The 27,383-nt window shown below is 32.6% G+C and overlaps 1 protein-coding gene across 12 annotated transcripts in view; it reads right to left on the reverse strand.

Annotated features, from left to right (window-relative positions):
- Positions 1-855: 855 nt before the first annotated feature.
- The window catches only part of LOC113516875 (basement membrane-specific heparan sulfate proteoglycan core protein), a 279,082-nt gene continuing 252,554 nt past the window's right edge, over positions 856-27,383 (reverse strand). For 10 of the 12 annotated variants that reach the window (XM_052896558.1, XM_052896552.1, XM_052896549.1 and 7 more), the window contains 21 exons: positions 27,115-27,332; positions 26,278-26,423; positions 25,178-25,450; positions 21,644-21,795; positions 21,239-21,368; positions 19,793-19,962; positions 18,321-18,528; positions 16,906-17,097; positions 16,260-16,398; positions 15,643-15,778; positions 15,142-15,311; positions 13,643-13,875; positions 12,953-13,098; positions 12,310-12,414; positions 11,788-11,886; positions 11,033-11,276; positions 10,304-10,510; positions 9,175-9,272; positions 8,338-8,455; positions 7,500-7,641; positions 2,873-3,141 (listed from right to left, as the gene is read on the reverse strand). In XM_052896558.1, coding sequence (XP_052752518.1) covers positions 2,886-3,141; positions 7,500-7,641; positions 8,338-8,455; positions 9,175-9,272; positions 10,304-10,510; positions 11,033-11,276; positions 11,788-11,886; positions 12,310-12,414; positions 12,953-13,098; positions 13,643-13,875; positions 15,142-15,311; positions 15,643-15,778; positions 16,260-16,398; positions 16,906-17,097; positions 18,321-18,528; positions 19,793-19,962; positions 21,239-21,368; positions 21,644-21,795; positions 25,178-25,450; positions 26,278-26,423; positions 27,115-27,332 — 3,582 coding nt within the window. In that variant the 3' untranslated portion in view covers positions 2,873-2,885. Of the gene's footprint in view, positions 1,999-2,872; positions 3,142-7,499; positions 7,642-8,337; positions 8,456-9,174; positions 9,273-10,303; positions 10,511-11,032; positions 11,277-11,787; positions 11,887-12,309; positions 12,415-12,952; positions 13,099-13,642; positions 13,876-15,141; positions 15,312-15,642; positions 15,779-16,259; positions 16,399-16,905; positions 17,098-18,320; positions 18,529-19,792; positions 19,963-21,238; positions 21,369-21,643; positions 21,796-25,177; positions 25,451-26,277; positions 26,424-27,114; positions 27,333-27,383 lie in introns of those variants that run through there. The other 2 variants (XM_031911661.2, XM_052896554.1) reach the window with 2 other exon arrangements.

Genomic DNA, 27,383 nt, shown 5'->3' on the forward strand with positions numbered 1-27,383 from the left:
CATACATACATACGCACACACAAAACCGGGCGCGCGTGTGTGTGCATGCGTGCGTGCGTGCATGTGTGTGTGCGTTCGTGCGTGTGTGTGTGCGTGTGTACGAGTTTTCTATATATGGTATATATAATAAAAAAAAAACGTTTAAATATTTGTATCAGTTGCCTGGTATAAGTTTTGCTTAGTTTGGGACTAGATGGCTCTGTGTTCAGTTGTGTTTACTATTATAGTATAGTCAGTTTAAAGAAATTTGTCCAATATTATACTTAGAATTATAGACAAGTTGACAGTTTACCTGATGAGAAGGAGTAACAGTTATTCGAGAGGGAAGAGGATCGACTCCATTACTAGCAATTCCTATCATCCTTTTCTGGAATCACACCAGCAATCAAATTAAGTAACAATAGAGTAAACGAAGTTGCCATTCCATTTTCAGCCATCAAAACACTGGAGTGGGTGCGAGATTCTTAGTAATGGAGATATTACTAGCTAGGTTTATTACTAGTAATACATTTTATCAGATCGACTTTCACGCGGTCTCCTTGTAAACTGTCATAGTAAATTCCTGATAAACAGGTCATGATTGCCAGCCGATTTGACTTCATCCTCGTCGTTATATCTATCACTGGTGATCTGCCATTAAATACCATTATTATCCTATTAATAGTACAAATGAGAAAAGATAGTATGGACGGATGGATAGATAGGTATTTGTAACTCTTTCCCACAAAAACTACTGCACGAATTTGAATGAAAACTGTTACACTGATAGGTTTTACTGTAATATAGCACAAGGGATACGCGGATGAAGCCACAGGATACAGCTAGTATAAATATGAAGTGAAATAATACAACAAGTTACAGTGTTAGTTTTATTTCATCATTCACTTATCGACAATACACGAATAGACTAACAATATAGGCAGGCATTCAGACAGTACATACCTATACAATGTAAACATATCTACGTTATTTTCAGTACTTTCAGAGACACTTTAAATTTATGTCAATAGTTATATTAGCTAAGCTATGTAACATACACATTTAATGTATATATATATATATATATATATATATATATATATATATATATATATATATATATATATATATATAATTTTCGTTTCACCAAAATATATAACATCGAACAACCAATTTACATTATCAATAATAAAATGAATACAAACGTAATTGTCATTGTATGTACTATAATAATATATAATTGTTTATTATATATTTGTCTAAATGCATAAAATACATTTTTCGTTGATTTATTTATTTATTTTTTTATTAAAAAGCGAAAGTATTCTATCAACTTAAAAATTACGAAGCGAAAATAATGGCAGTGATATAAAATATTGTTGTCTGCCGCCGTCACATTTGGCACATGTTCGTTCCCGAGTCGCCGCATCACTGTTAGCTCTAAACGATAATAGCAAATTATAATAAACAGAGAGAAATGCAAAATCATCGGTACCATTTGGACTTTTATAAAGGTTAATTAGAAAATAGTTACCTAACTACATTTATTTAAGTATTATTCGAACATTATGGCACCAACTTGTTACATCGACGAGAGCTACTCGCTTGAGAGTGTATACAATAATTCGACTTACCTTATACACAATAATGATAAATTTCATTAATAACATCTCCATTATCTATATACTAAACTAACTGTATTGTCCAGAATGTTGAAATCTTATATACTAAAGTACAACGATACTCGTTAAAGAGTTTTTTTTTTTCCAATTAAAAAAGAAATTAACAAACATTTACTGTAAGTGTTTATGTAATAAGAATCGTTGGTTTTAAATTCAACAAACAACATCGAGACCTATATTTAGATATATTCAATAATTATTATACTATTACATTAAATTGACAATAGTCTGGAACTTTAATAGACAAATATTGACGAAGTGGTTTCAAGTGTTTGCGGAATTCACCTTAACATTAATGATAGAACTGTGAAGGACTCCTCCTTAGTAACGTCCGGGTCTGAAAATATAAATGTAAATATTAGAGGTAAATTGATAATAGTTTGTCCAAGAAATAGATCGCTATAATGTTAAAAAAAATAATAGTAGAAGTAAGGAATCTTATCCATCTTATGGGAAGTAGTAATTAACCACCATAGACTTTATAAAATACACTTGTTGTCCATGATTCACGGTCATATTGTCATACCATGTCATTTGCAACTAAATTCTAAATACGAACGATAGGATGTGAATTTTATTATATAATTAACGTTCATATCATTACGAATACACTATTGAGACTTTCACCCAAATTATTCAAACTAATTTAACTTGATTCGTTTGAAATACAGTTAATACCGTTTCCACGTCCCGTGTAAGCGAGAAACGCCTTACACTGTCTTGATAAAGGTCAATAAAATAAAATACAGGGATTCGTGAAAATGGAACTTTGTGATTCGTCCATATTACATTACAAAGTTCCATTTTATATCAATTTCAATAACATATAAACAAAATGTTCAATTTTTAAAATAAATAATAATTTTGCTTGTTACAATATAACACCAAAAAGTTTCAATAGCGTATACAGATGTTTTGTATAAATTGGTAAAAAAGCGGCCGAGTTTTAGTGTAGGGCTTTCTTGACAACAAATAGTAGATAAGGCTGATTTTCACTAATGAGGTACAATTTGTATAGCGTACTTGCCGTTGTGCTAAATACCTAATAAATATAAAAGTTTGTAAAAATATATGAGGTACTAACGTTTTATTCAAACATGTTTCAATGGCTAATGATTTGAATTGAATTCGGTATATATATATATATATATATATATATATATATATATATATATATATATATATATATATATAGAATAAATATAGCCTATGTAACACGTAATATTAGATAATAATACAATATGAATTTAAAGTTAAAAATATATAATATAATACAAACCTGAGAGAGCCCATACAGCAGTCGATAGAATATTGTAGTGTATCAGAGAATACATTAGATATATACAGGATGGACGGTACGAGAGTTAAGAACAAGCCATACTTAGTGCTGAATATAATGTTAGCTTTGGAATGGTAACGCGGGGGGGACTCAAACACCTCCACCTCTTCAAAGAATGGATATACGTCGGGAAACATGGAGCTGATCATCCGTGGCAGCGTGCAAGTTAGTAATTTAGTATTACAACAAGAGTTAAATATGTAAAAATCGTTGTTAAGTCATAATGTATCTTGCGAGTGGGTAATACTATATATAGCAATATCCATATATTTTCAGTTATAATATTTATATATTAGCCCAATAACGAGTATATTAAATATTCAATCAAATATTTAATAATCATATTGAATAACCCGATCGAAATTAATATAGATATATCGAAGTGAATGATGAATTTATTCGCTATTAATGTTCAAAAGATACATAAGAACCCAATATATAGATACTGAACCAGTACTAATATTACTCATGTTAACTTACGAACATGCGAGAGTTAGCATTAGTAGTTAATCTAGGGTTGCTATCTGTCTAAACAGACAAGAAAAAAATATAATAAACTTATGGAATTCGTGTCAACTTTACAAGCTCTTATTTAACTAGCAATGTTCAACTTCTGATAATAACTGGTAATAGAGTAAGCTAGTTTAAGTTAAATTTTACAATCTAAGTTAAAACTAGATTATAATGGATTTTGCTGAAATTTATATTACGTTTAATTCTAATGGTAACACAACAAGCTATTATATAAAAGCTTATTTATTTTTAATTTTTTTTTTCTGTCTATTTATTTTATGTTACCGATACAAAATACGAAAACGTGTTTGAAACTTGGCGCAATTAAATCTAATCAGGTCAGTATATATAATAAAATGTCTACTCTATAATATAATATTGACATCTCTTTCTATCCCGGAAATTGGAAATTCGAAGGACATGTTCAACTAATAATTTATTTATTTTTATGCCAATACATTATTTGCAGTTAGTAGGAATCTTTCACTGTAACTATTATTTATAAAAATATGTATAAATAAAGTAAGACCGCTGATACAAAGTAAGTTCAATGATGGACTTATATACAAAAGGGATTTCTTCCAATCAACCTCGGGTATCCTAATGGGGAAGTAGTGAAAACAAAAGATAAAGGCAAAGGTTAATAAAAGATAAAGGGCATTAGAAAATAATGAAGCAAAGGTCATTTCCTATTGGATCATTCAATCGATTTATGTATATATACATATATACTTTTTATAGTAGTTCTATTTTGATGCAAATATTAGAATTAAGAACCTTCTCTGGTATTTTTTTTTGATAATTACAATAATGGGGAATATAGACTTGCGTATTTGAAATACCAAGTTCTTTTTTTATTTGTGGACATCATAGATTCATTTTTTTAGGAATTTTATCTATAAATTCATGTAATGAGTAAATGAAATTTAATCCAAACATATTAGGTGCATATATTTCATATGTATTAATTTATCCATATATAGCAAAAGTAATTTATATGGATAAACTAATAAGTTTATGTATTATATGTGCATTTCTTATGTGTATATTATATTTATGTTGTGTAATGCCTTAATGTGTTACTATACGAGGTTTGTCCGGAAAGTACGTATAAAAGTTTTTTAAAAATTTTATTTTACAATTATTCAGGTAAATCAATTTTATCCCCTTCAAAGTACTCCCCCTGTGACATAATGCACTTGTGCCAACGCCGTTTCCACTGTGAGAAGGCTCCTTGAAAGTCCTCTGGTTGTAGGTTTCTCAGCTGCCCCGTCGTAGCTTTTTTTATCTCATTTATGTCCCCCAAATGCCGCCCCCGAAGTACCAATTTGGTTTTTGGGAACAAGAAGAAGTCACACGGGGCCAAATCCGGCGAATAGGGGGGGTGTTCGGTCACCGTAATGGAATTTTTACTCAAAAACTCACGGACAACAAGAGAGGTGTGGGCAGGGGCATTGTCGTGGTGAAGAATCCAACGCCCCTCTCGCGCCAATTCTGGACGAACTCGTGCCACACGAGCTTTGAGGCGTCTGAGCACATCGACGTAGAATTTTCCATCAACTGTCTGGCCTGGAGGGACGAATTCTTGATGGACAATCCCCCGAACATCGAAAAAAACAATCAACATTGTCTTGACATTTGAGCGGGATTTTCTTGATTTTTTTGTTCGTGGTTCCCCGGATGTCTTCCACTCTTTGCTTTCACGGCCATTCTTGCCGAGTTTCGAGAGAAACTTGATTACGACGCGCTGCTCTTCAACGGAAGCGGGCTCCATGCCGACGGGGTTTCGTTAAGAGGTAACTTCACAGATGGCGTGACAAGCCAGTTCGCACCGCACGGCGGTCAGACCAGAACTGAAGCATTGTTATGGACATAAGGAAGGGGTCCTGCGCTTACCTGGCCTCCCCACTCCTCTTTCTCGCATTCCAGAACACTTTTATACGAACTTTCCGGACAGACCTCGTAATTGTCACTTATTTTTCACCACAACTGCCCTTCATACGCTTTCTGTTTTTACCCAATGGTTAGCTTAATGCCATATGGCATGCCATATATATATATATATATATATATATATATATATATATATATATATATATATATATATATATATATATATATATATATATATATATATATATATATATATATATATATATATATATATATATATATATATATATATATATATATATATATATATATATATATCATATGTGTGTACCGCGAGGAGCTCGACCTGGTCGGGTATATTGCTATCAATGGGATTCTCAGTCTCCATTACTAACAATCCCTTTCTCCTCGATGGATGTGTGGTACAAGGATGGATAAAATAAAGTACAGGTATATATCCGGGGGAGTTTTAATAACCATATCGTCATAATCGTAGAATACTGACGGATCTGACAAATATTACATATAAAGATCCGTCAGTATTCTACGACTACGACGATATGTATGGACCTGTGGGGTTACTCTTGAAATAAATTCCAATAGATCGATATTGAAATTGAAATTTGACATTTCGGTCTCTCGATTTGTAATACTAGCGACACAATGGTTCCATATTGTTCTGCATATGCATCTATATGCATATTAGTGTTAATTGTCAATGCAAATCGATTCCAATTCACACCTAATTCCTAATTGTTGTTTCATGAGTGCAGTATAATATTGTCATTGGCGATAGATTGGATCGATATCGGTATTGGATTCAAGAGTAAACCAAGTACTGGTCCATACCAAGTCGATACACGTGGTGGTTTTAAACTGTACTTAAAACATATCCATATGTGATGAGTGTGGATTTTTTTATTTATTTTTTTATTTAATTATCATACAGAAATACATTAAAAAAAATTGGATTTTTAGTACCACTTAAACCTCTTGGGCTTGTGTGTGATACTTTACATTCGGTTCTCAAATATCACTATTTACATTAATATTCTGCTGTTTTACCAAGGTTGGACAGTAAATAATCTCTCAGTTTAAATTTTATGTTTTTGACAGTGATTTGACAGGATGAAGAGAACGTTTTGAGTAAAAAAAAAATGTAAAATATAAATGTGGTTAGGGGCAGAAGAGGACCCCAAAAAACATGGATAGTCTGTATTAAAAATGATATGGACAGAAAGGGAGTGACGATCATCCCAAAGGTTGATTGGTTAGACTGCTAGTCACTTTTAAGTCACGCCACAAGTATGAAATCTTAAATAAAGCACTGCAATAAACGAGATCAAATGTTATTGGCAACCTTTAATAAGTAAAAATGATTACTTAAAATTTGACAAATAGACAATATAGTATAGTCTAAGATCCTGCCTCTGTTTGCTACAGGTACACGATATTTTTAATGAAACTAATAAAAAAAAATTAAAATACAATAACAACTACAATAAAAAATACAAATACAACTGTGATACATTATCACAGTTGCCTATTCAGTTAACCACAACCTTACTTTTTTTTTATAGGAAACCCTACATCGTCGTATAGAAAAAAAAAACTTTCATTTATTTATTTATCAAAAAAAATTAATTCTCTATAACTTTTACTATAATATTGTCTAGAATAACATTTTGCAACCTTTATTATTGCTTATTAAAAAGAAAAACATTTTTAATAGGCAGACAACCATATGTTACCATGTATATGATGATGAACTTCCGTTTGTTGTTAATTTTAACAATAAACTTGTTGAATTTACCAAATTCACTTATATTATTATCTGTTTTTATACCTCATAACCCTAGATTATGACTAACTGAAAGGAGGCAACCCGGCTGCATTAGGTATATCGCTAATTCTTTATTTAAACTATATTTTATTAAAAAGTCTTATACCTGCACAAATTAGTGGCTAGATCATAGTGTAACATAAAAAATAAAATAAAAAATAATGTTATTTTCCAATATCCCCCTTATTAGGTAGTATTTCGGTTAGTACAAGCAATTATATAAATAAATATTAATAATAATATAACTCACTCCTTGCACAGTTGCGTGTTTCTCGCCGCGACAGCCTGCCTGCCCAGGTTCAGGCCTCGGTTGTCGTTCATGAGTTCCACCTGTTCTATACATCCCGAAAGGCCTGGGTACCTGTCTTCGTTAAATCTCTCCGGGATACCACCTGGGGAATTATATTTTTTGTAAAAATAATAAGCAATACCGCTAGATAAGGCTGCCTAGTCCTAAAAGCTAGATATTTTACCACAAAACGATTAACTTGGAGTAATAAGTTTTATCAAACCAGTTTGTTTAATCAGATTTTGGCATACAAAATTTCAAACAAACATAATGACTGAACAATATTTAGTTACTTGAATAGTTTTGCCCTTTTAGATAAATAGTGTTTTAAATGATTTTTATGGCAAGACTGTGTCTGTAAATTTTTTAAAACATTTGAACAATTTTCACACACTAATTGCCAATAAATCGAATATTTTATTATTGTTTGATAAAATAATCTTATTGTATGATTATTATTATTATAAGAGAGAGTTTTGATACTCTATTATTTTTTATCAATCAGACATATAAAAAAGTTGTTTAATTATATTTGAAAATTAGTAATGCTAATGGATGTGAACATTTTTAGTTAGGTATTTTTTTTTGTGAAAATACATGTACATAGAAATAAATATTATTTTTTTAAATATTCTATAATTTATACGTAGTTTTGAATGTGGTAAGAAACTTCTTAAAGTTAATTTTAACTTTACCCTGTTTGCAATTATTTTAACATGATGGTATAGGTATAAGTTGTAAGTAGGGGGTGTCATAGATATACAAATAAATTAACATAATATAGATAATTATAACTTACCAATGTAAATATTGGAATCGGCATTCATAGTTTTCTGCAATCCATTAGTCTGACCAGATTTAATTTTGGTATCGACCGATAAGGAAACCTCGCCGTCAGGTAACAGTTTAGCAATCACCTGGTAAAGACAAAAATATGTCAGGAAAACTATTCTTACGCTTGTATCTATATGTCCACTTATGGTACTTATGAAAAAAAAAAACAATCAAATACTGGCTCGAGTAAGATAATTAAATAGAAAAATAAAAATATACGGTCAACACGTGACTAGTGTACATATGAATTCTGTATATTAAATATTTGAGTGCCTGAGGATCTATTAGGAATTCGAATCGGTACCTCTCTATCTACACCGTACATACCAAGACGTTAGTAAGACGTTTGATAAAACTATATTTTTTTTTATTCTTGAACTGTTTTATTGAAGTTTTTTTTCAACTAAGTTCTTAATTCAAAAAATGATAAAACCTTAACTCTCTTATTCATAAAAATAAGAGAGTTAATGTTTTAAATATATTATAATTTTTAGAAGTTTGTCACTTTTTTTTCCAATTGAGAATTTAGTGTAAGAAAAAAAAAACAAAACACTCCATTAACTAAAATAGGTTTATGAGATTGTTGACATTTCTGTGAACCAAATGTAACAGTTCATACGCCATTTTAGTTTGTATCCATAAGAGAGTAAGTCATTCCATATTACATAAAAAATATTTTCTAGCGTTTATAAAAAAAAATGCTAAATAATTTAATATTAATCTTTAGATAAATAATTAATTATAAATAGAAAAGCTTTTTTTCTTATGTTGTAGAGAAATCGAAGTATGATAATAAACTCACCGTATGCCTTTCACCGTCTGCGACGAACACGTCGTTTATTGCTAATATCGAACTTCCACCGCCCAAGTCCCATTCCATTACTACAATGCCTTTTTCCACTGTGAACAAGAAAATAATGTATAAATACTAGTATAGTATTTTATTTAATAGATGATAATGGAACGGAAATTCCGCCTGCGCTAACGGTATACACTATCGGGCACCAGTAAGGAGTGATGGGTGAGGATGAAGCAGGTTATTCGACCTATCGTGACCAATTCTACAATCAATCAATTACAATAGTTTCTTAGGGGAATTTTTATTTTTTATGTGGAAAATAAAATCAATCGAAGCAAAACCGTACGAATAGTACGCATTGACTTCGAATTAATCACGATAGTTCCCAGGGTGATCGAGTGGAGACCGACTTGATAGAATATTAATCGAGGAGGGAAGGAGATTGTTAGTCTAAGAGCGTCATTACTGGCAAAATACCTCCGTGTGGTCTTCTCAAGGAACTATCGTGGTCAATTCCTAGTACATTATTCAGGAAGGGCTAACTTAACTTATCTTCTAACATCATAACTTACTGGCACTCCGCCAGCTATACTGACAGTACTAATAGAGTTGGAAATAGCTAAATAATAATATAAATCACGTCAATTGGCCCATAGTGACGAATCAAGGAATGAACTACGATGGTTTTCAGGGAGAACCACATGGAGATACCTGACGAGCATATTGCTAGAAATAGAGTCATCAGACCCCGTTACTAATAATCGCTACAAGAGTAATGTTCAATGGGGAGATTGTAATATTTTTTAAAGCCTTAGAATGACAAACAAATTAACAGCCCGCCTGATGGAAGGTGGTAGCCGTCCCCTGTACACTTGAATAGAACTATAAATATCTCAGAATACTTTGTGTTGCCTCGCGGTAGCTCTCATGCACTGCCATTCTTGAGAACTATAGGATTATGCTTCCATACCCTATAATTTATGCCTGCTGTCACAGGCGTCCGTAGGCCATGGTAACCCTGTTTACCATCAAGTGGACCATATACTTGTTTGCCACCATAGCAGTATAAAGAAAAACACTGAAATGTATCGCTCTTTAAACCGAGTGATGATGATGATTTCAGTAAACGTACCACGTAACAAGATGAAATCTCCCGCGTAGTAGTCGTCAGGCGAGGACGGGCCTTGCCTCTGATACAGCAGTACGCCGTCATTGGTGGTGTGCATAGCTAAAGCGATCACAGCCGGGTCTGACGCGAGGTCGTCGTAGCGTAGAAGGTTCGCTGGCAGTTCCAAATATCCGTTGCCGTTGAAACCCACGCTTTGGAGAAGTTCCAATGCTGAAAATGTTATATGAAATGACGAACAAGTCTACCAGTTCTGTATTAAAGATTATCTGAAAGAGATTGCTTAGCAATAAGACCGCCTTATGTACTACACTATACTTATTGAAAATTTTGACTGAATTCAAATCCTGTAATATTGGTGCAATAAAGTGTTAAATAAATAAAATAAAAATATTATTTATATCTATAGGTAAACTAACATATATATATTTTAAGTTAGATCTTCAGGTATAAAATATAACTATAAAACTGCATCCAATTTGGTGTAATAGGAACAAACATACAGACAACAATTTTATAATTTAATGTTTTGACATCTATTAGACTGACTAAGACACCTCGTGTTATATTTTCTTTAATATTGTTTAGTTACAATTATATTACATTAGTAAAATTTAATGTCACATTTGGGTTATTTTGTATATCAACGGTGCTCATAAAATTCATCGTTAAACTGAGCTAGTTATATAACCGTGAATAACAGTTTTTCTCAGCTACCCTACACTGTTCACTTACGCATTTGACAATTAGTGCCGGAGTATCCGAGCGGGCAGTCGCACGTGTAGTTCATCATAGTGGTAAGGTCGGCCTTGCATGTGCCTCCGTTCCTGCAGGGCTGGACCGCGCACGGTGCCCGCGGGATCCTCCTCGGGGAGTACGACTCGCAATAAATGCCGGTGAAGCCGGGCGGACACGAACACACGTTGGAATCCCCTTCACAAGCACCGCCGTTGCGACATTGCGAACATACATTTTCAGCCTGTAACAATAACAGACAGATATACCAACGATTTATTTACATTTACAGCCTCAATGGTCTCGCACTGCGCAGATTCAGAGATGTTTCTTCCCACGGACACTCAGGTTATGGAATGAGCTCCCTGCCGAGGTTTTCCCAAGAGCCTACAGCATGGGGTTCTTCAAAAGGGAGGTAAAGAGGTTTCTTCAGGGTCAGTAATGCACGCGTAATACCTATTGCAGGTGTTCATAGGCTACGGTAACCACTTACCATCAGGTGGGCCGTATGTTTGTTTGTCACCTCAGTTAAAGGCTGACATGATGATGACGCTAATGACGAGAATATGTAAAAGTGAGGGCATATAACGGTTAGGGCATATTGGGCATACAATGAGAGAGTGTAATTAGTGAATAATATTAAATTAATTATAAGATGAACTACCAACAATAATAGTGCATATTGTTTATTTTTATTGAGGCTAACTTCAATACATGGCTATAATAAATAAATAATAAAAAACACGAGTACTCACTTCTGGTATGTCACCACGGTCGTAGATGCTGCATTCCTTCACGTTGGCGGATCGGATCGAAGAGTTCACAATATCCACTGCGTCGCCGTAAACTTGGACCTTGATGGGCAAAAATAACAGTTGATTGATCATTGTAATTAGTAATCGTTCCTAATGTCAACCTCGATATTTAGTGCGTAATTAATCAAAACACAAAATGACATAATTCAAAATTTTTGTTTTTTTTTAGCTGAATCTTATAAAAACATCTCCAAGGCCTGGATGCCACTCCAATACTACTGGCAAAGCTTATGTTCAGCAGTGGACAGTAAAGACTGATAATATAAATAAAATATGCGCTAGTGTATTTGTTTATTACCTCTTAGCACCTTAGTTTAAACAATCACTATAAAAATTTGGTAAATAAGCATTATATGGGATAATGAAGAATACATGCTATTTTTTATCCTGATCACTGAACATATCACGGTGATGCAGACGAAGTCGCGAGTAAAAGCTAGTGATTAATAAATAATACATTACATCTTTGATGCAGCCATTAAAACCTCCAGTGATACCGGTGTTGTTGTTGAGAATGATCGAGTCATCCACACCGCCCACGAACATAGGGGTCTCCAGAGTCAAGTCCTGAAATTAATGGTCCAGTTTATACCAATGTTCAGTTTGTTAGATTGTTAGTAATGGGGATATTAGTCCCCATTACTAGCAATACTAAATATAATAATAATCAAAGCATATATTATCGACATACATCATTGCATTTACCAGAGGGAGACTTTGTACAAGTCCAAGGAAGTCGTTTGCTTGGTTACCTCTGTTGCATTCGTTTTTCTACCGTGAATCAGTTGTTTGTATGGCTGTGTTTCGATTTGAAAGGTAAGATATGGCGTGAATTTACAGGGTACAGAGGAATAACACCTGAGTCCTCAGGAATGGCAACGCATGGGGGTATCGTGGGCGAAATAGTATACTCTGTTATATCCATGGTATTGCTCATGTCTATAGGCGACGGTTACCATTTTCCATCAGGTGGGCCATCAGCTTGTTTGCTATTCTAAATTGTATAAAAAAAGACATAGCAGTCCCAAATGCACACAATGTACAGACCACTATACAACCGAATCGAGAACTTTCTTTTTGAAGTCGCTTGAAAATAATGTGTTACCTTCTTAGCGGAGTCGAGTCTTCCATCGTAGCTGTATATAAGGTTCACTTTCAGGGACACGTCGGGACCGACACGAGCGATTTGCACGTCTGTCCATTCGTTGGGTGGCAACTCCCTGTCGGCCGTTATTATTACTGGCAGGCTTCCTGTTTAATGATAATAATTAACAAATTACTACTGGAAACAAATTATATATTTATCTTATTGATTAATAAATTATAAATATGAAAATTTGTAAAGATTTTCGAGTATGTATTTCGATGTTTATTACTCAATCGCACTAAAATGGCCGAATGAATATGAATAAAATTTGGTACACGAGTAAGTGATATCCTAATTTAACATATAGAACAGTTTATATACTGATTCACGTAGACTAAGCTGCAGGAAACAAAGATATGACGATATGGTATTGTTATAAATTACTTTGTAAGAGACAACCCTAGTGTTATAGGCGACCATAGCCTACAGTGACCATTTACATGACTATCAGATTGATTGGATGCTTATTTGTCATCTTTATGGTATAAAAAAATAACATATCTATCGTATATAAAGTTGTTGTGTTAAGTTGTATTGAATTTAATTTTTTTTTCAGTTGATTAAGCGTTACTGAGTAATAAACATACAAACATTTTTACTAACTTGTACATTTATAACATTATCAGGATAAAATATTAGCCAACTTACCGTCGCCTAGATCGTATCTGAACTCGAGTTTCCTATTGTGCACAGCCAGGGAAGTGAACCCTCCGTAGCCTCTCGCTGACTCGGCACAGTACATGATGATGCCGTCAGTGACGGGCGTGGTGGCTTTCACTTTCATGGACATCTTGAAGAACTTGGAGGTGCTTGGTGCTTTGATGGCCAGGTACGCGCTGCCCGTGAACGCTGGGTACTCTATGTACTGTTTGACGTCACAGCTGTGGAAACGTATTAATTATAAAGTCTATATAAAACAAATATAATGATATTTTATATAATCATTTTAAAAACGATAGGCTACTCTAAATTATAAAAAATATGATAATTAAAAAAAATTAATAGCATATAATATTTATCGAGCACGAATGAATGGACATGTCGCTAGGAGCTGCTCTAGATGGAAGTATCTTGATCAAATATATGTAATTAAAAAATATATATAATTATAATTTATTAATAACTGCATACAAATAAATAAAAAATAAATTAATTTAGTCATGATATTATATAGACAAATAGGCGATTATAGTGGGGAAAATGGAAAAAGGAAAATATCACATACGTGACAGAAACGATGTAAAAATACATAAGTTAGACAAGGCAACAAAAATAATTATATAATGCGAGAATCGATCTCGTAACCATTGGCGGGTGACAGTTTCCAAAAAAATAAAGGGATATTTTTTACAATAGATACTTTTTATTGGTAAAGAGAAAAAAACCCATCGAGATCCCAGAAAACTACAATTCTTACTAATATTCTGAATGCGAAAATGAGTTTTTTTATGTTTATATAATAGTGCCTTAACCAATCGAATCTAAAATTTAGTATATACTTACGATATATGGGATGGAAAAGGTTATAGACTATTTTTTATCCCGATTAGTAAACATATCCTGGTCACGTGAAATAAGTCGCGGGTAAAAGCTACTGAATTAATAATATTGATATGGAAATGTTGATCTCTAATATACTAATATTGAATCCCGTAATAATAACATTGATCTCCGATATGATAATATTGATCTCTAATATAGATAGACAGATACTCTTTATTGTTTCCTCCAAGAGATTACAATAGTAAACTTATTATAAATATAAATAATTATAATAAATAATCACAATGAGAAATATTAAATCCCGTAATGATAACATTGATCTCCGATATGATAATATTGATCTCTAATATAGATAGACAGATACTCTTTATTGTTTCCTCCAAGAGATTACAATAGTAAACTTATTATAAATATAAATAATTATAATAAATAATAACAATGAGAAATATTAAATCCCGTAATGATAACATTGATCTCCGATATGATAATATTGATCTCTAATATAGTAATATTTACCCTCGATATGACAATATTGATCTCTAATATAGTTACATTGACCCTCGATATGATAATATTGATCTCCGATATGACAATATTGGTTTTGATACGACGATGAATAATATAAACACGTTATAATAACTTACTTCCTGCCAGTGTACGTGACGGGACAAGCGCAGGTGTATCCGTCAGCGGTGTCGGTGCATTTTCCCGGTCCGCATATACCAGGCCGGCACGCCTCGCCGGTCCGGTTGCAGTTCAGACCCGCGAATCCGGGGGTGCACAGGCAAATATAGCCGCGCTCGTTACTTGCCTCCTGAATCATTACATGGGAAAAATGTTGTAGAATCGAATGAATCAAATGCTCGTTCGATATGTTACAGTTTGAAGGGCAAAGATTCAGTTTCAGTTAGAAGGCTTATGTTTTTTTATTAGATGGATATTTTTTAATGACTCTTAGAATGAAAAACATATCGACGGTTTACCTAGATGTAAAGTATACCACTCTATAGGATAGTTACCATTTTTATTTAAGTGGTAGCTGCTAGTTCATTTGGCATTGCATGCTCTATGTTGACATGAGAGTGGCCAGTAGAAGTGATTATTTGTTATTTGATATCTATTATATTATAAAAATAATGAATTACCTGACAGACGCCGTCGTTCGCGCATAGATTGGGCACACAAGGGTCACAATACTCGACGTTGCTCCAATCAATTCTGTCAGATATCAACTTCTTGTCTACCTTGTTTAGTTTCAGCAAGCTCACGCAACCGACGAAACTGAAACATTGTATGCATGAATTAATGTAAAATTTTTATTGTTCCTCTCAAATAAAGATATGATTACAAAATCAACATTGTATTCGAAAAAAAAAAACTATTTTCACTAAAATTAATTGTCTTTGATTTAAAAAATAAACTATTGAACTTATATTAGTTTATTCAGTAACAAAAAGAAGATTTTTAAAAATGGTTTATAGTGAATGGAGTTATGAGACAACAGACATAAACAATTCCACAATGAAATTAAAAAAACTCCCTCTCTTTGAAATCGGTTAAAAAGAAGATATTGTTATATATTGTATTGGATTCTTTTTAAACAAAAATATTCATCGAAATATCTAAGAGAAATGACTAATATCTATTTAGATTGTATTAAAGTATTAATATTATATTAAGAGTATTATATCCATATTACATATATTCCAGTATCATAGCAAATACTCTAAGAAAGTGTAAAGGGTTACATGTCGACATTTACCCAGCGTCCGCTTTCACTGATGGCGGTAGTGCGACGTCATATTGAACATAGCCGATGTATAACGGTTCAGACAGATCCAAAACATCCCACCTGCCCTCTTCACCGATAAATGGCCCAGTCTCATCCACGATCATGGACACTGAAACAAACAATCATTGTAGTATAAAACACGCATAATTATACTGTGACGCTCGTAGTAACCCTTTGTGTGTAGTTAATACTGGGGATTAAGGTATTATTACATTCATATCAGCCATCAACTGCCATTGCTGAACACAGGTCTCCCCTTATTAGGAGTATTTTAGTGATGTTTTAAGAGGGACGCTGCTGCCAATCCCTCGATCATTAAGTTGCTTTAGTCACCTCTTACGTCATCTATGACAAAAGAAGGGGTGACCCATTCTATGCGGAGACCATACAACGGAAGGGTCTATGTCTGTAGGGCGTAGAGGAACTAGTACAAGAAAATAAATATTCAAAATTAAACTTTATACGTAATCGTTTCGCCGAAATGTTAATAGCCTACAAATATTGTAACAGAAATCAATAGTGGAAGATTGATGGGTTGTTATTAAGGAAAACCATAGATAGGATAGGTTTTCGTTGTGTTTGAGGTATGGTGATAAGCAAGTTACTAGGCCTCTACCTTTGCCTCCATTTCTGTTCAGTTTGATCGTGTGCCAAGCGTTCAACTGCAGTGGTCGATCGCCTAGTACCGTGACCGGACTAGAGCCTGTTTCCATGATGAACTGCGGGATCCCGTCGATCAGCTGTAGCGCTATGTAATCACCGTTGCCATCGAGGTTGTTACTGTTATATAGGAGTAGGCCATTGTCATCTGAAAATAATTAAAAATGTTATAATAATATAATGTTATTACTACATAGTATAAAACAAAGTCGCTGTCGCTGTCTGTCCGACCATATGTATGCTTGAATCTTTAAAATTACGCAACGGATTTTGAAGCGGGTTTTTTTAATAGATAGAGTGATTCAAGAGGAAGGTTTATATGTATAATACATGCATAATATAGTAAAGAAACACTGATAATTTTAGAGATTTCTAATGTGATGTGATGTGCACCCGTGCGAAGCCGGGGCGTGTCGCTAGTAATAAAATAATATATGGCGAGCTTCATGCCATATAGCATACTCTATCAGCTAACCATTAGGTAAAAATAAAAGGCGTATAAAGGACAGATGTGGTGAAAAATATGTAACAATTATAGTAACACATTAAAGCAATACACAATACATAAGAAATGCACATATAATACATAAGCTTTACTTTTAATATATATGGAGATACACTAATACATACATATGATATATATATATAATACATATGATATATATATATATATATATATATATATATATATATATATATATATATATATATAGAAAGTGAATTATAAAAACAGCCATTACCTATCCACTGCTAAAAATAGACTACCCATAATAGGGATTTTATCGGTAGTTCCATGCATAGCAGGCAAGTTGGCAGCCGCAGTTAGCCTTTGATGATGTTTTAAAAGGGACGCTGCTGCTCATCCCTTGACTATTAAGATCCTTTAGTCGCCTCTTACGACACTCACGGGACAGGAAGTTAGTCGCCTCTTACGACACCCACGGGACAGAAAGTTAGTCGCCTTTTACGACACCCACGGGATAGAAAGTTAGTCGCCTCTTACGACCCCCACGGGACAAAAAGTTAGTCGCCTTTTACGACACCCACGGGATAGAAAGTTAGTCGCCTCTTACGACCCCCACGGGACAAAAAGTTAGTCGCCTATTACGGCACCCAAATTTGGAATCAACTTCCAGCAGCAGTATTTCCGAACCGATACGACAACATAACCTTCAAGAAAAGAGCATATTCCCTTTTAAAAGGCCGGCAGCACACCTGCAATGCCGTAGGTGTTATAGGTGTCCATGGGCGGCGGTAGTCACTTACCATCAGGTAAGCCGCATGCTAATTTGCCCCCTGTGTTGTAAAAAAGAAAACCCACGGGATAGAAAGTGAACGCATTACAATAAATTAATTAATTAAAATACATACCAGCTGGTCTGAAGGATATCTCGATGTCGAATTTGTTGTAGGCTTCCTTTATAGTAGGTAGTGCAATCCAAGAATTGCCATCGAACCTTGGAATGACTCCTTCTACGCGCAGGGTCGCTCTCGTTTCTATGGACGCCCGCTGATTGGTCACTCGACATACATACACACCGGCGTCGTTTTCGGAGATATTGTACAATGAGAGCAGAGGCTGTAGAAATAATAATAATTTGGATAATTAAATAATTTCATTGAAAAAATATCGGCTTGGAATTGCTGTGGATATAGCGAATGGCTTTAATCGTAGCTTAACTAGTCATTTCAATTAAAAAACTGAACTACTGTGTCGCATTTCATAAAACTTCTTTGAAACCATATGCAAAGAATAAAATTAGAATTTTCAAATCTGTTTACCAATAACGGAGTTCTGAGGTAATAGACATATTATATTATATATATATATATATATATATATATATATATATATATATATATATATATATATATATATATATATATATATCGTATATATATATTATAATATTTTCTTATGGTCGAGTTGAGGTCAGTTGTAAAATAAAGACAACCGTATATTAAAATGACGCAGTTTACCACAGCGTTGAGTTGAGCAAACTTTATAAATGTGAATTTTAACCAACCGTGTGTTCCCCTCTTCTATGCTTTTTATTTAAACGTGTTTAAAAAATTTATTACGAGTATTATATGAGTATTTTTAAGTTATAGTGCTCAAGTTTATTCAAGTCTACAGCGATGTATTACAATTTTTGATAGCAACAAAAATTGTTTATATTTTTATATGTATTTTTAAAATTAATTACATACTATCACGCATTTTTTCAAAATTAAAGTATTTATTCTTTCAGATAATATTTACTAAATAATTTTTATATTTAAACAGAGTGTTAAAATGCAAATTTTAATCACGAACTAGTTTTGTTTGTCAATTTGACCTAAATACACAAATTAAAATGCTTTTCCTTATATACCTATTTAATTGTATTGTAACATATATATGTTCATAACTAAATGCCTTCACCAACTGTTAGCTCTAGCCCTGTTAGCTCTGTAATATGATGCTCTATGACATTTGTATCCCTGTAAATGATTAGCCTTAAAATGGTAAAATTAAAGAAATTAAACAAACACACACACAAACACGCACACGCACACGCACACGCACACGCACACGCACACGCACACGCACACGCACACGCACACCCACACGCACACGCACACGCACACGCACACACACACGTACACGTACACGAACACGCACACACACATATATGCATGTACATACGTACGAAAAATCATCTGTCACTTTTTATGTTTTTCAGTAGAACGTTTATCTGTTTGTCGCTATTTGTATGCTGAAGTAACACGAATAAATTATCATAGTATACAATATAGTGTAAAGTACAATACAATCATTATAGTGTACAATATAATCTTACCGCACTAGCTCTAGCGTGCGACGGTAGTGGGGTGCTGGAGTACTCCTTCCGCCATTCGAAGGTGACGGGTGGGTCTAAGTCATGTGTGCAAGGCATGTCCACAGTATCACCTAAACGGCCAGTGTACACAACGTTCTTCTCGCTCGGCGGATAGAACGGTATATTCGAACCTAAGAATAGTGAAAATACAACTTAGGCTAGGTTTATTTTTATATACACATATATATATATATATATATATATATATATATATATATATATATATATATATATATATATATATATATATATATATATATATATATATATATATATATATATATATTATAGAATATGTAAGTAAATAAGTTCATAATTAATTTGATTATGTATTAGTTTTGTAGAAATTGGATTTTCTGCTTAGGGATGTATTATGTAAAAACATTTTTTTTCAAACTGGGCATAGCAAACGGGGCCTGAATAACAGCTTACTTTGGTTAGTAAATTGTAAAGATACAAGAAACTAATAAAATTTTAATTTTTAATATATATTATTATTGTTGTATCCATATATCAGCGATTGACTGTCCACTGCTGAACATAGGCCTCCCCCATTAGGGTAGGTTTTTCCGGTATGTGATATGCTTGGGTTGGCAACCGCAGTTAAAATTTTGTGGATCCTTTTACATAGACACTGTTACCTATTTTGATACAATATTATTGTAGTATAATCCTTACTAAAAAGCCGTGTGGTCCCGGCATAGAATAAGCCACTACTTCCTTTCCCGTGGGTGTCGTAATGGGCGAATAAGGGAGGTCGAGGGATAGGCAGCAGCGTCCCTCTTAATACATCTCTAAAGCCTAACTGCGGTTGCCAATCCACCTGTCAAGCATGCCAACCACTGGCAAACCCCCTAATGGAGAGGTTTACGTCCAGAAGTGGACAGTTAAACGTGTAAACAGTAAAAAAGTGATGAATCTCTACTAATATTATAAACGAGAAGTGAGTTTGTTTGTTACCTTATACCAATTACTATGAAATTTTTGTGTACACGTTTTATACAAGATGGTGAAAGATATCGGTATCTATACTTTTTATATCGGTCACGGGGACAAAGTCGAGGGTAAAAGCTAGTAATATATAAATTATTATTTAACAGGCTTTCTCGTGCTTTTTACATTTGATCTTTCGTTAGTGTACTATAATTTCCCTGTAGGATTTTTTAAAGTTATTTCATAATTAATTTTTATTACAAGTGAAGCCACAGGAAATAGTAACTGTATTACTATTTCCTTTGGCTTCACTCGCGCGGATATATTGTCCACTAATCATTCGAAAAGAAAAACTAGCGTATTTTATTGGTGAATGAAGTTTTAAAAATTAACTTTTTATATTAGACTTAGAATAATTTGATATTATTACTGAAAATACATAAAACGTATTTTAACAATGTTGTCACAGTATACCTGGTTGTACTTCGACATTGTAGTCTACGTAACTACGTTGACCGTAGCGATCTTGTCCAGTGCACCTGTACAGGCCGGCGTCTGTCTCTGTCACATTCTTTATCACAAGTACAGCGCCATCTTTGAAAGTCTACAAAAATAAAATATATTAATAAAATTTGTTATTAAATAAATAAAATATTTTTTTAATACCATTCCTTTTTATGTTCAATTATTTTAAATTAGCAATTTTAGACATTCTTATTTTTTTTATATATTAATATAAATACTTTTAAATTAAAGATAAATACATTGATTTTATTTGTATACTTCTAGTTGTTTTATACAAATATGAATTATAATTAAGGATTGTAATTATAAATAAATTATAGTGATTAATACATTATAGGATAAATGGATACATACCCTCAGGTCTACGTATTGCCTTGTCCCCAATCGCTCCCAAATGACGTGGATGTCTGGAGATTCCTTACGGCATACCACTTCCACGGTCTCACCGACTCTGTACTGTCTGTATGGCTTATCGATGGTCACCATGGAATACTCCGACGGAGGACCTGTACACCATATCAAAATTTCAGATATTTTTCATACGTTTAGTTATTAATAAAAAAAGAAGACTTTAAGAAAAAAAAACATAAAGTAAAAAATGTAAAATTGTTTGTGAAGTCAAAATTAAAAGTAAAATTAATTTATCTAATGATTCTAATACGCATTTTCAAATTATTATGCCTGGAGTAAATATTATTAGATTAAAAAAAAAAATACATAAGTAACAAAGCTAAATGAAAATACTATAAATATAGCCAATTGATTAAATATATTGTAGTTGTTATATACATTTTGATTTAGCTAAGATGAACCTACTTTACTTCATGTAAACATAAATTGTACCTAAAGTGCACGAGTCACGTAAAAGTGCTTACTTAGTAAAAAGATTAAAAAAACATATATAAACACATAAGTACATTGTGCTTTATATTACAATTAATTAATATAGCTTATAGTTTAAATTAGTGAACCAAAAATATATTGTTTCATATTACAAAAAAAAAAAATGTTAAACGACAAACAGGTTCATATTGAATTTACATGATGCCTATTATTTGTGTTAGACGTGTTATTGACGTCAATTCAAAGCTGTTATTTTTTAAATCCATCTATTAACCTAATATTATAATTTGGTAATTTAAATGTCTATGTTTATTAAAAAAAAATGAACATATGTTTTAAAAACAATATTGATCATTTCAAAACAAGAGTTTCTCAGTTCGGTTGTATTTTTTTTATGTTTGTTAACTCACAACCCCGTTAGTTGTAAACCGATTTGGAAAATTCTTATCCTGTAAGGATATATATACAAACTGGTCCCATAGAAATTTTACTAAAACCAGTTTAACTGTTCTTAAATTAAAATAATTGGTTTTACCCCAATTGTAGTCGGTTTAATTTTTGAAAAACAATCTAATTAAAATTGACTAGAATTTTATTTCCAACTGGTGAAATTAAATTGATATTTTAATTTTAGAAATAGATATTGATTTTGTAATTATTTCGTTATATTTTTAAATTTATATTAATTAATTATTAATAATTATAATAAATATAAAAAAATGTACTACATCATTTTGTGTTATTATGGCACACGCATGAAAGAAAAAAATGTTACTTTTTTTATATATTTTGCTTTTTTTTTGTTTACGCATATTTTTATATTTTTTTACTGTGTATATGTTGTTATTTGTGTGCTGTATGTAATGAAAATAAATTATATATCTATCTATTTATCTACATCATAATATGGGTGACACTACGTGTTTTTAATGTTGTCAAGGTAGGAAAACTATATTGATGTACAAAGTAATAAAAATAAGAACGTTTTCTCGTATAAAGTTGATCATTAAAAAAAAATCATTATGGCATCATGTAAACTCATTCTTTTGGTTGTATCATAATTATACATTACATTAAATACGATAAAATTTATATAATAGATACCTAAAGTCGGTTAAATCCTGAAATAATATGAGCAACAGAGCAACAGAAAACTAACGATTATTATAAATTAATAATGTTGGTAAACTAAAAAAATAAATCTTTTTGTAGTACATAAATACCATCTTATTTTTCCTCGTTATTATAAAGAAATTATAACAATATAAATAATAAAAAAAAAATTCAAATTATTCTATACAAATAATACACGCAGGATTTAACCGTAAGGTAACATTTGATTAGGATATTGTAAATACTATTATTAACATGTAGCATGCAAAAGCAACGACTTACATATAAAACATTTATCCCTTTATTCATAAAAGTTAAAATCTTCTACAAATCTACTTTAACTAATACACTATTTTGTCACTTTCTTTCAAATTGGAAATTTAATGTAAAAGAAAAGAGATAGAGAAAGAGCAGTTCAATAGCTAAAATTTAAGAGAGATTTAACGTTATTATGAATAAAGGGTACATATTTAATACTAGTGTAATAAAACAAATAAAGCAATAATAGCAAATACATTACACTAATCTGCTAACAATTCTCAATGTATGTACAACTATATATAAACTATAATAAAGTGAATACGAATTAATGGTGTATGTATCATTAATTTATAATAATTTATTAGTTTATATATAGAGTGAAATCTATTAGCATTCTCTTAATAGTGTTCTACCCTTAATAACTGAACATTTTTATCAAAGAAACATATTTTTTATGCAACTTAGAATGGCAAACAAGCTGCCTTCCCACCTAATGGAAAGTGGTAGCCGTCGCCTATAAATATAGACATGAACAGTAACACCTTCATGCATTGCCATTCTTGAGGACTAAGGTATTATACCTGTGTATCATGTAATTGCATTACTATGCCCTACCCTTTAAACCGAAACACAGCAATGCAATGCTTTACAGTAGAAACATAACACCCAGAAAGAAAGGTATCCAACTAGACGATTTTTGTACAAATTCTCCCTCTGGTACGGTTTGAAAACGATCAAAAATAAAATTTTCCATAATAACACAGCTGTTAAATGTTCAGTTTTACTGGTAGAATACTATATTCAGATAATAATAAAGATTTTGATTTCACTTAGCACACAAAATAATTAATTACATATTTAAGTGACGTTCGTATCAAATATTTGCCAATAATTCAATATCTATAACGAATTAAACACTTATTAAACATCTTTTATTTATTTACAAAGATAGTTAATTAAATAATAATAATAAATGCTTAAAAATATAACAGATGTAACAAAATTTTGAATTTAGATGCAGACTAGTTTTACCTGTACAGGAGATGTACGACACGGCCGTTGAAAACTCTGTTTCAATGATTTCATTGAAAATAGTTAGGTATTTAAAGTGAATTAGTTTTAAAATGAGCATGTTATTTTAAAAATAAATAGTTATTATTACATAGGTAAATATAAAATTCAGACAGAGACTGAAAACAACACGCATATCTATGGCATTATTAATAATAAATAATTGCTTAGTAGACGAGGAGTAACCTTCGTTTCCCACCAAATACGAGTATATGTCGCAAAACATGTTTGAGTTAGCAACATGTATTCGTATTTTAGTGGAAATAGTTATCGTCACATCTACACAAGCAATACTAATGTTTTATATATGTATCATGATTTGTATTGAACTTAGTATAAACGCTGTACATACATATATTATACATGTATAAAACACGAATTACGTTTAGTTGGAAACGGGGTGGAAGCACTGGCATTCCGGACAAACGTAGAGCATTAGTAGTAAGAGGTAGAGAAAAGAAGAGATATTATAGAAGGTTAATCGAGAAGCATGCCTAGGTTAAGAAAGATCTTAGGTGAGGAAGCGTTCAAATTAGCACCACCACTCCGTAACGCCAAGCTCCAACTACAACCGGGCACCGCTACAATACGCCCACTGACCCGATATATGAAGGTTGATGTATTTGGTGCTATTCCTTCCGTATGGATCTCGTACAATGCACACGTACTGTCCACTGTCAGACTTTTTCGCGGACCTAATGTAGAGGGAGCCGTCGCCTTTCTGTTTTATCGATCTCGGCAGTGCCCTCCCGTCCTTTGTCCATTTTATCTTGGTGTACCGGTGTCCCGAGCTACAGTCCAGTTGTATGGCGTCGCCGACGCGGCCGTTCTGTTCTACATCGCGAGACTCCCTTGGTTCGCTGTCACTGTCGTCTATGAACGGTTAACATGCAGTCAACGTACTCTCAAGCATACCAGTCAATGAAAGAAAATGTTAAGCATAACAAAGAACAGTGTTTGTAATAACGTGACTTCTGTAATTTTATATCATACGCATTCATATAGCATATCTAGGTGAACTGCAAATTAGACAGGTGCCTTTGTCACAGTGTACGCAACAAGCGGTAGTGCAAATTTATACGTACTCGGAACGCAGTATATACTTAGATGGGTTAAACGACACTATAATATATAATATTAGAGTGATTTTTAAATAGTTTTAATTATTAAATCTTTGCGATAAGATTGTGATTTTCATTAAATGTTGAGACAAGCATTTTCAATTTGGTATTGCCATAACTACGAGTTATGTATATATAAAAATCAATCGCTGTTCGTTAGTCTCGATAAAACTCACAAACAGTATACTTGATTTTTTTTTTTGTTTGTTTGTAATAAAAAAGTGGCTTAAAAGAAAAAGAAACATTTGGAAAAATTCTAAAATTAAGCTGAAAAATGAAAAAAATATAAAGAGATAATTTAAATGTTTTATGAGAATCACTACTTCAAATTACTTTTAATAGATGGCGTTGGCTAAGAAGTTTACCGGATCATCTAATCTAATTATTATATTCTATAACAGACCGTATGTGGTTCAAATACTGCTTGTTACGCACACTGTATCTTCACTAAGTGCGACCTGTACAATCGTGAAGTGAAGCTTTTTTCATCAATAAACTTGTGCTTTTCATATTTATGCTACGTGCTTCATCTTTTTTTATGATCATATGTATAGTAATTAAAAGAAGGTTGAGATATACCGCTGACGATGACTTCAGCAGTGTTGGTGATGTTCGCTACGGGGTTACTAGCGAAACAGTGGTATTCTCCGGCGTCTTCTACTTCTATACGGTGGAATATCAGCTGGACTGAGGTGTATGAGGACTTGCGGATTTCGATTCGGTTACTGTAAAAAATATTGTACGAATTAGATTCCATTTTTTTATAATGCAAAACTAGTACAAATAATTTACAATACTGTAGTTTATTTATCCGTTTAATAATATTTCATGAGATATTTTAATGAAATCCATTTTTCATTTGTGCTTACTTATATCTATTAAGTTCTTAAAGGAACAAACAATTCTTCTGGAAGTTTAATATAAGAAGGTAAAATTTTAATCTTAAACGATTCAATAAATTTAATCAATCTTAGATGAGACAAATATTATTTTTTATATATCGTTTAAATGTATAATTTTTGTATAACTTTTATATAATATTCTTGTAGTTTTTAACAATTTATATTTTAATAACAAAACTCTAAATCAAACCTAGTGACGAGCTTTATTACTATAAAATTTGTCATACTCATATTTAATATTTGGAATGACAATATACGAGTAGGATATAAATAAAATATATTTTTGTCTCAGTTAAACAACAAAGCAAGAGAAAGGGGCCAAAATTAATCCTTACAAATATCATCAATGTGAAAGCGAGTTTGTCACCTTTTAGTATCTAAACGGATTACCCATAACATTTGGCCTATATGGGGTGGATAAGGACATTGGCTAGTTTTGATTCTCAGTCAATGAAGATATCCCGGTCACACGGACAAAGTCGCGGGTAAAAGCTAGTAAACAAATAAGATTTACCTTGGCGTTCTGGAAGGTAACCAGGTAACGTCTTGGATATTGTCGCCGGTGACGGTGCAGTTCACAACCGTAGAGTCACCAGGGCGCACAGTCTGGCTGGGAGGGTATAGTGTGATCCTGGGCGCAGCCATCACAATCAACTGCCGGTACACCACATTCCTCGGGTCTCCCTCTATTATTATCGCGCATTCATAGTCGCCGGCGTCGCTTTTTGATACCTAATGGAAGAAAATCCCTTTTAAATGTTCACGTAGCTTAATATTGTTTAA

The sequence above is a fragment of the Galleria mellonella genome, unplaced genomic scaffold (genome assembly GCF_026898425.1).
Source record: "Galleria mellonella isolate WM207_F2 unplaced genomic scaffold, CSIRO_AGI_GalMel_v1 utg33, whole genome shotgun sequence".
In the NCBI taxonomy this organism is placed as follows: Eukaryota; Metazoa; Arthropoda; class Insecta; order Lepidoptera; family Pyralidae; genus Galleria; species Galleria mellonella.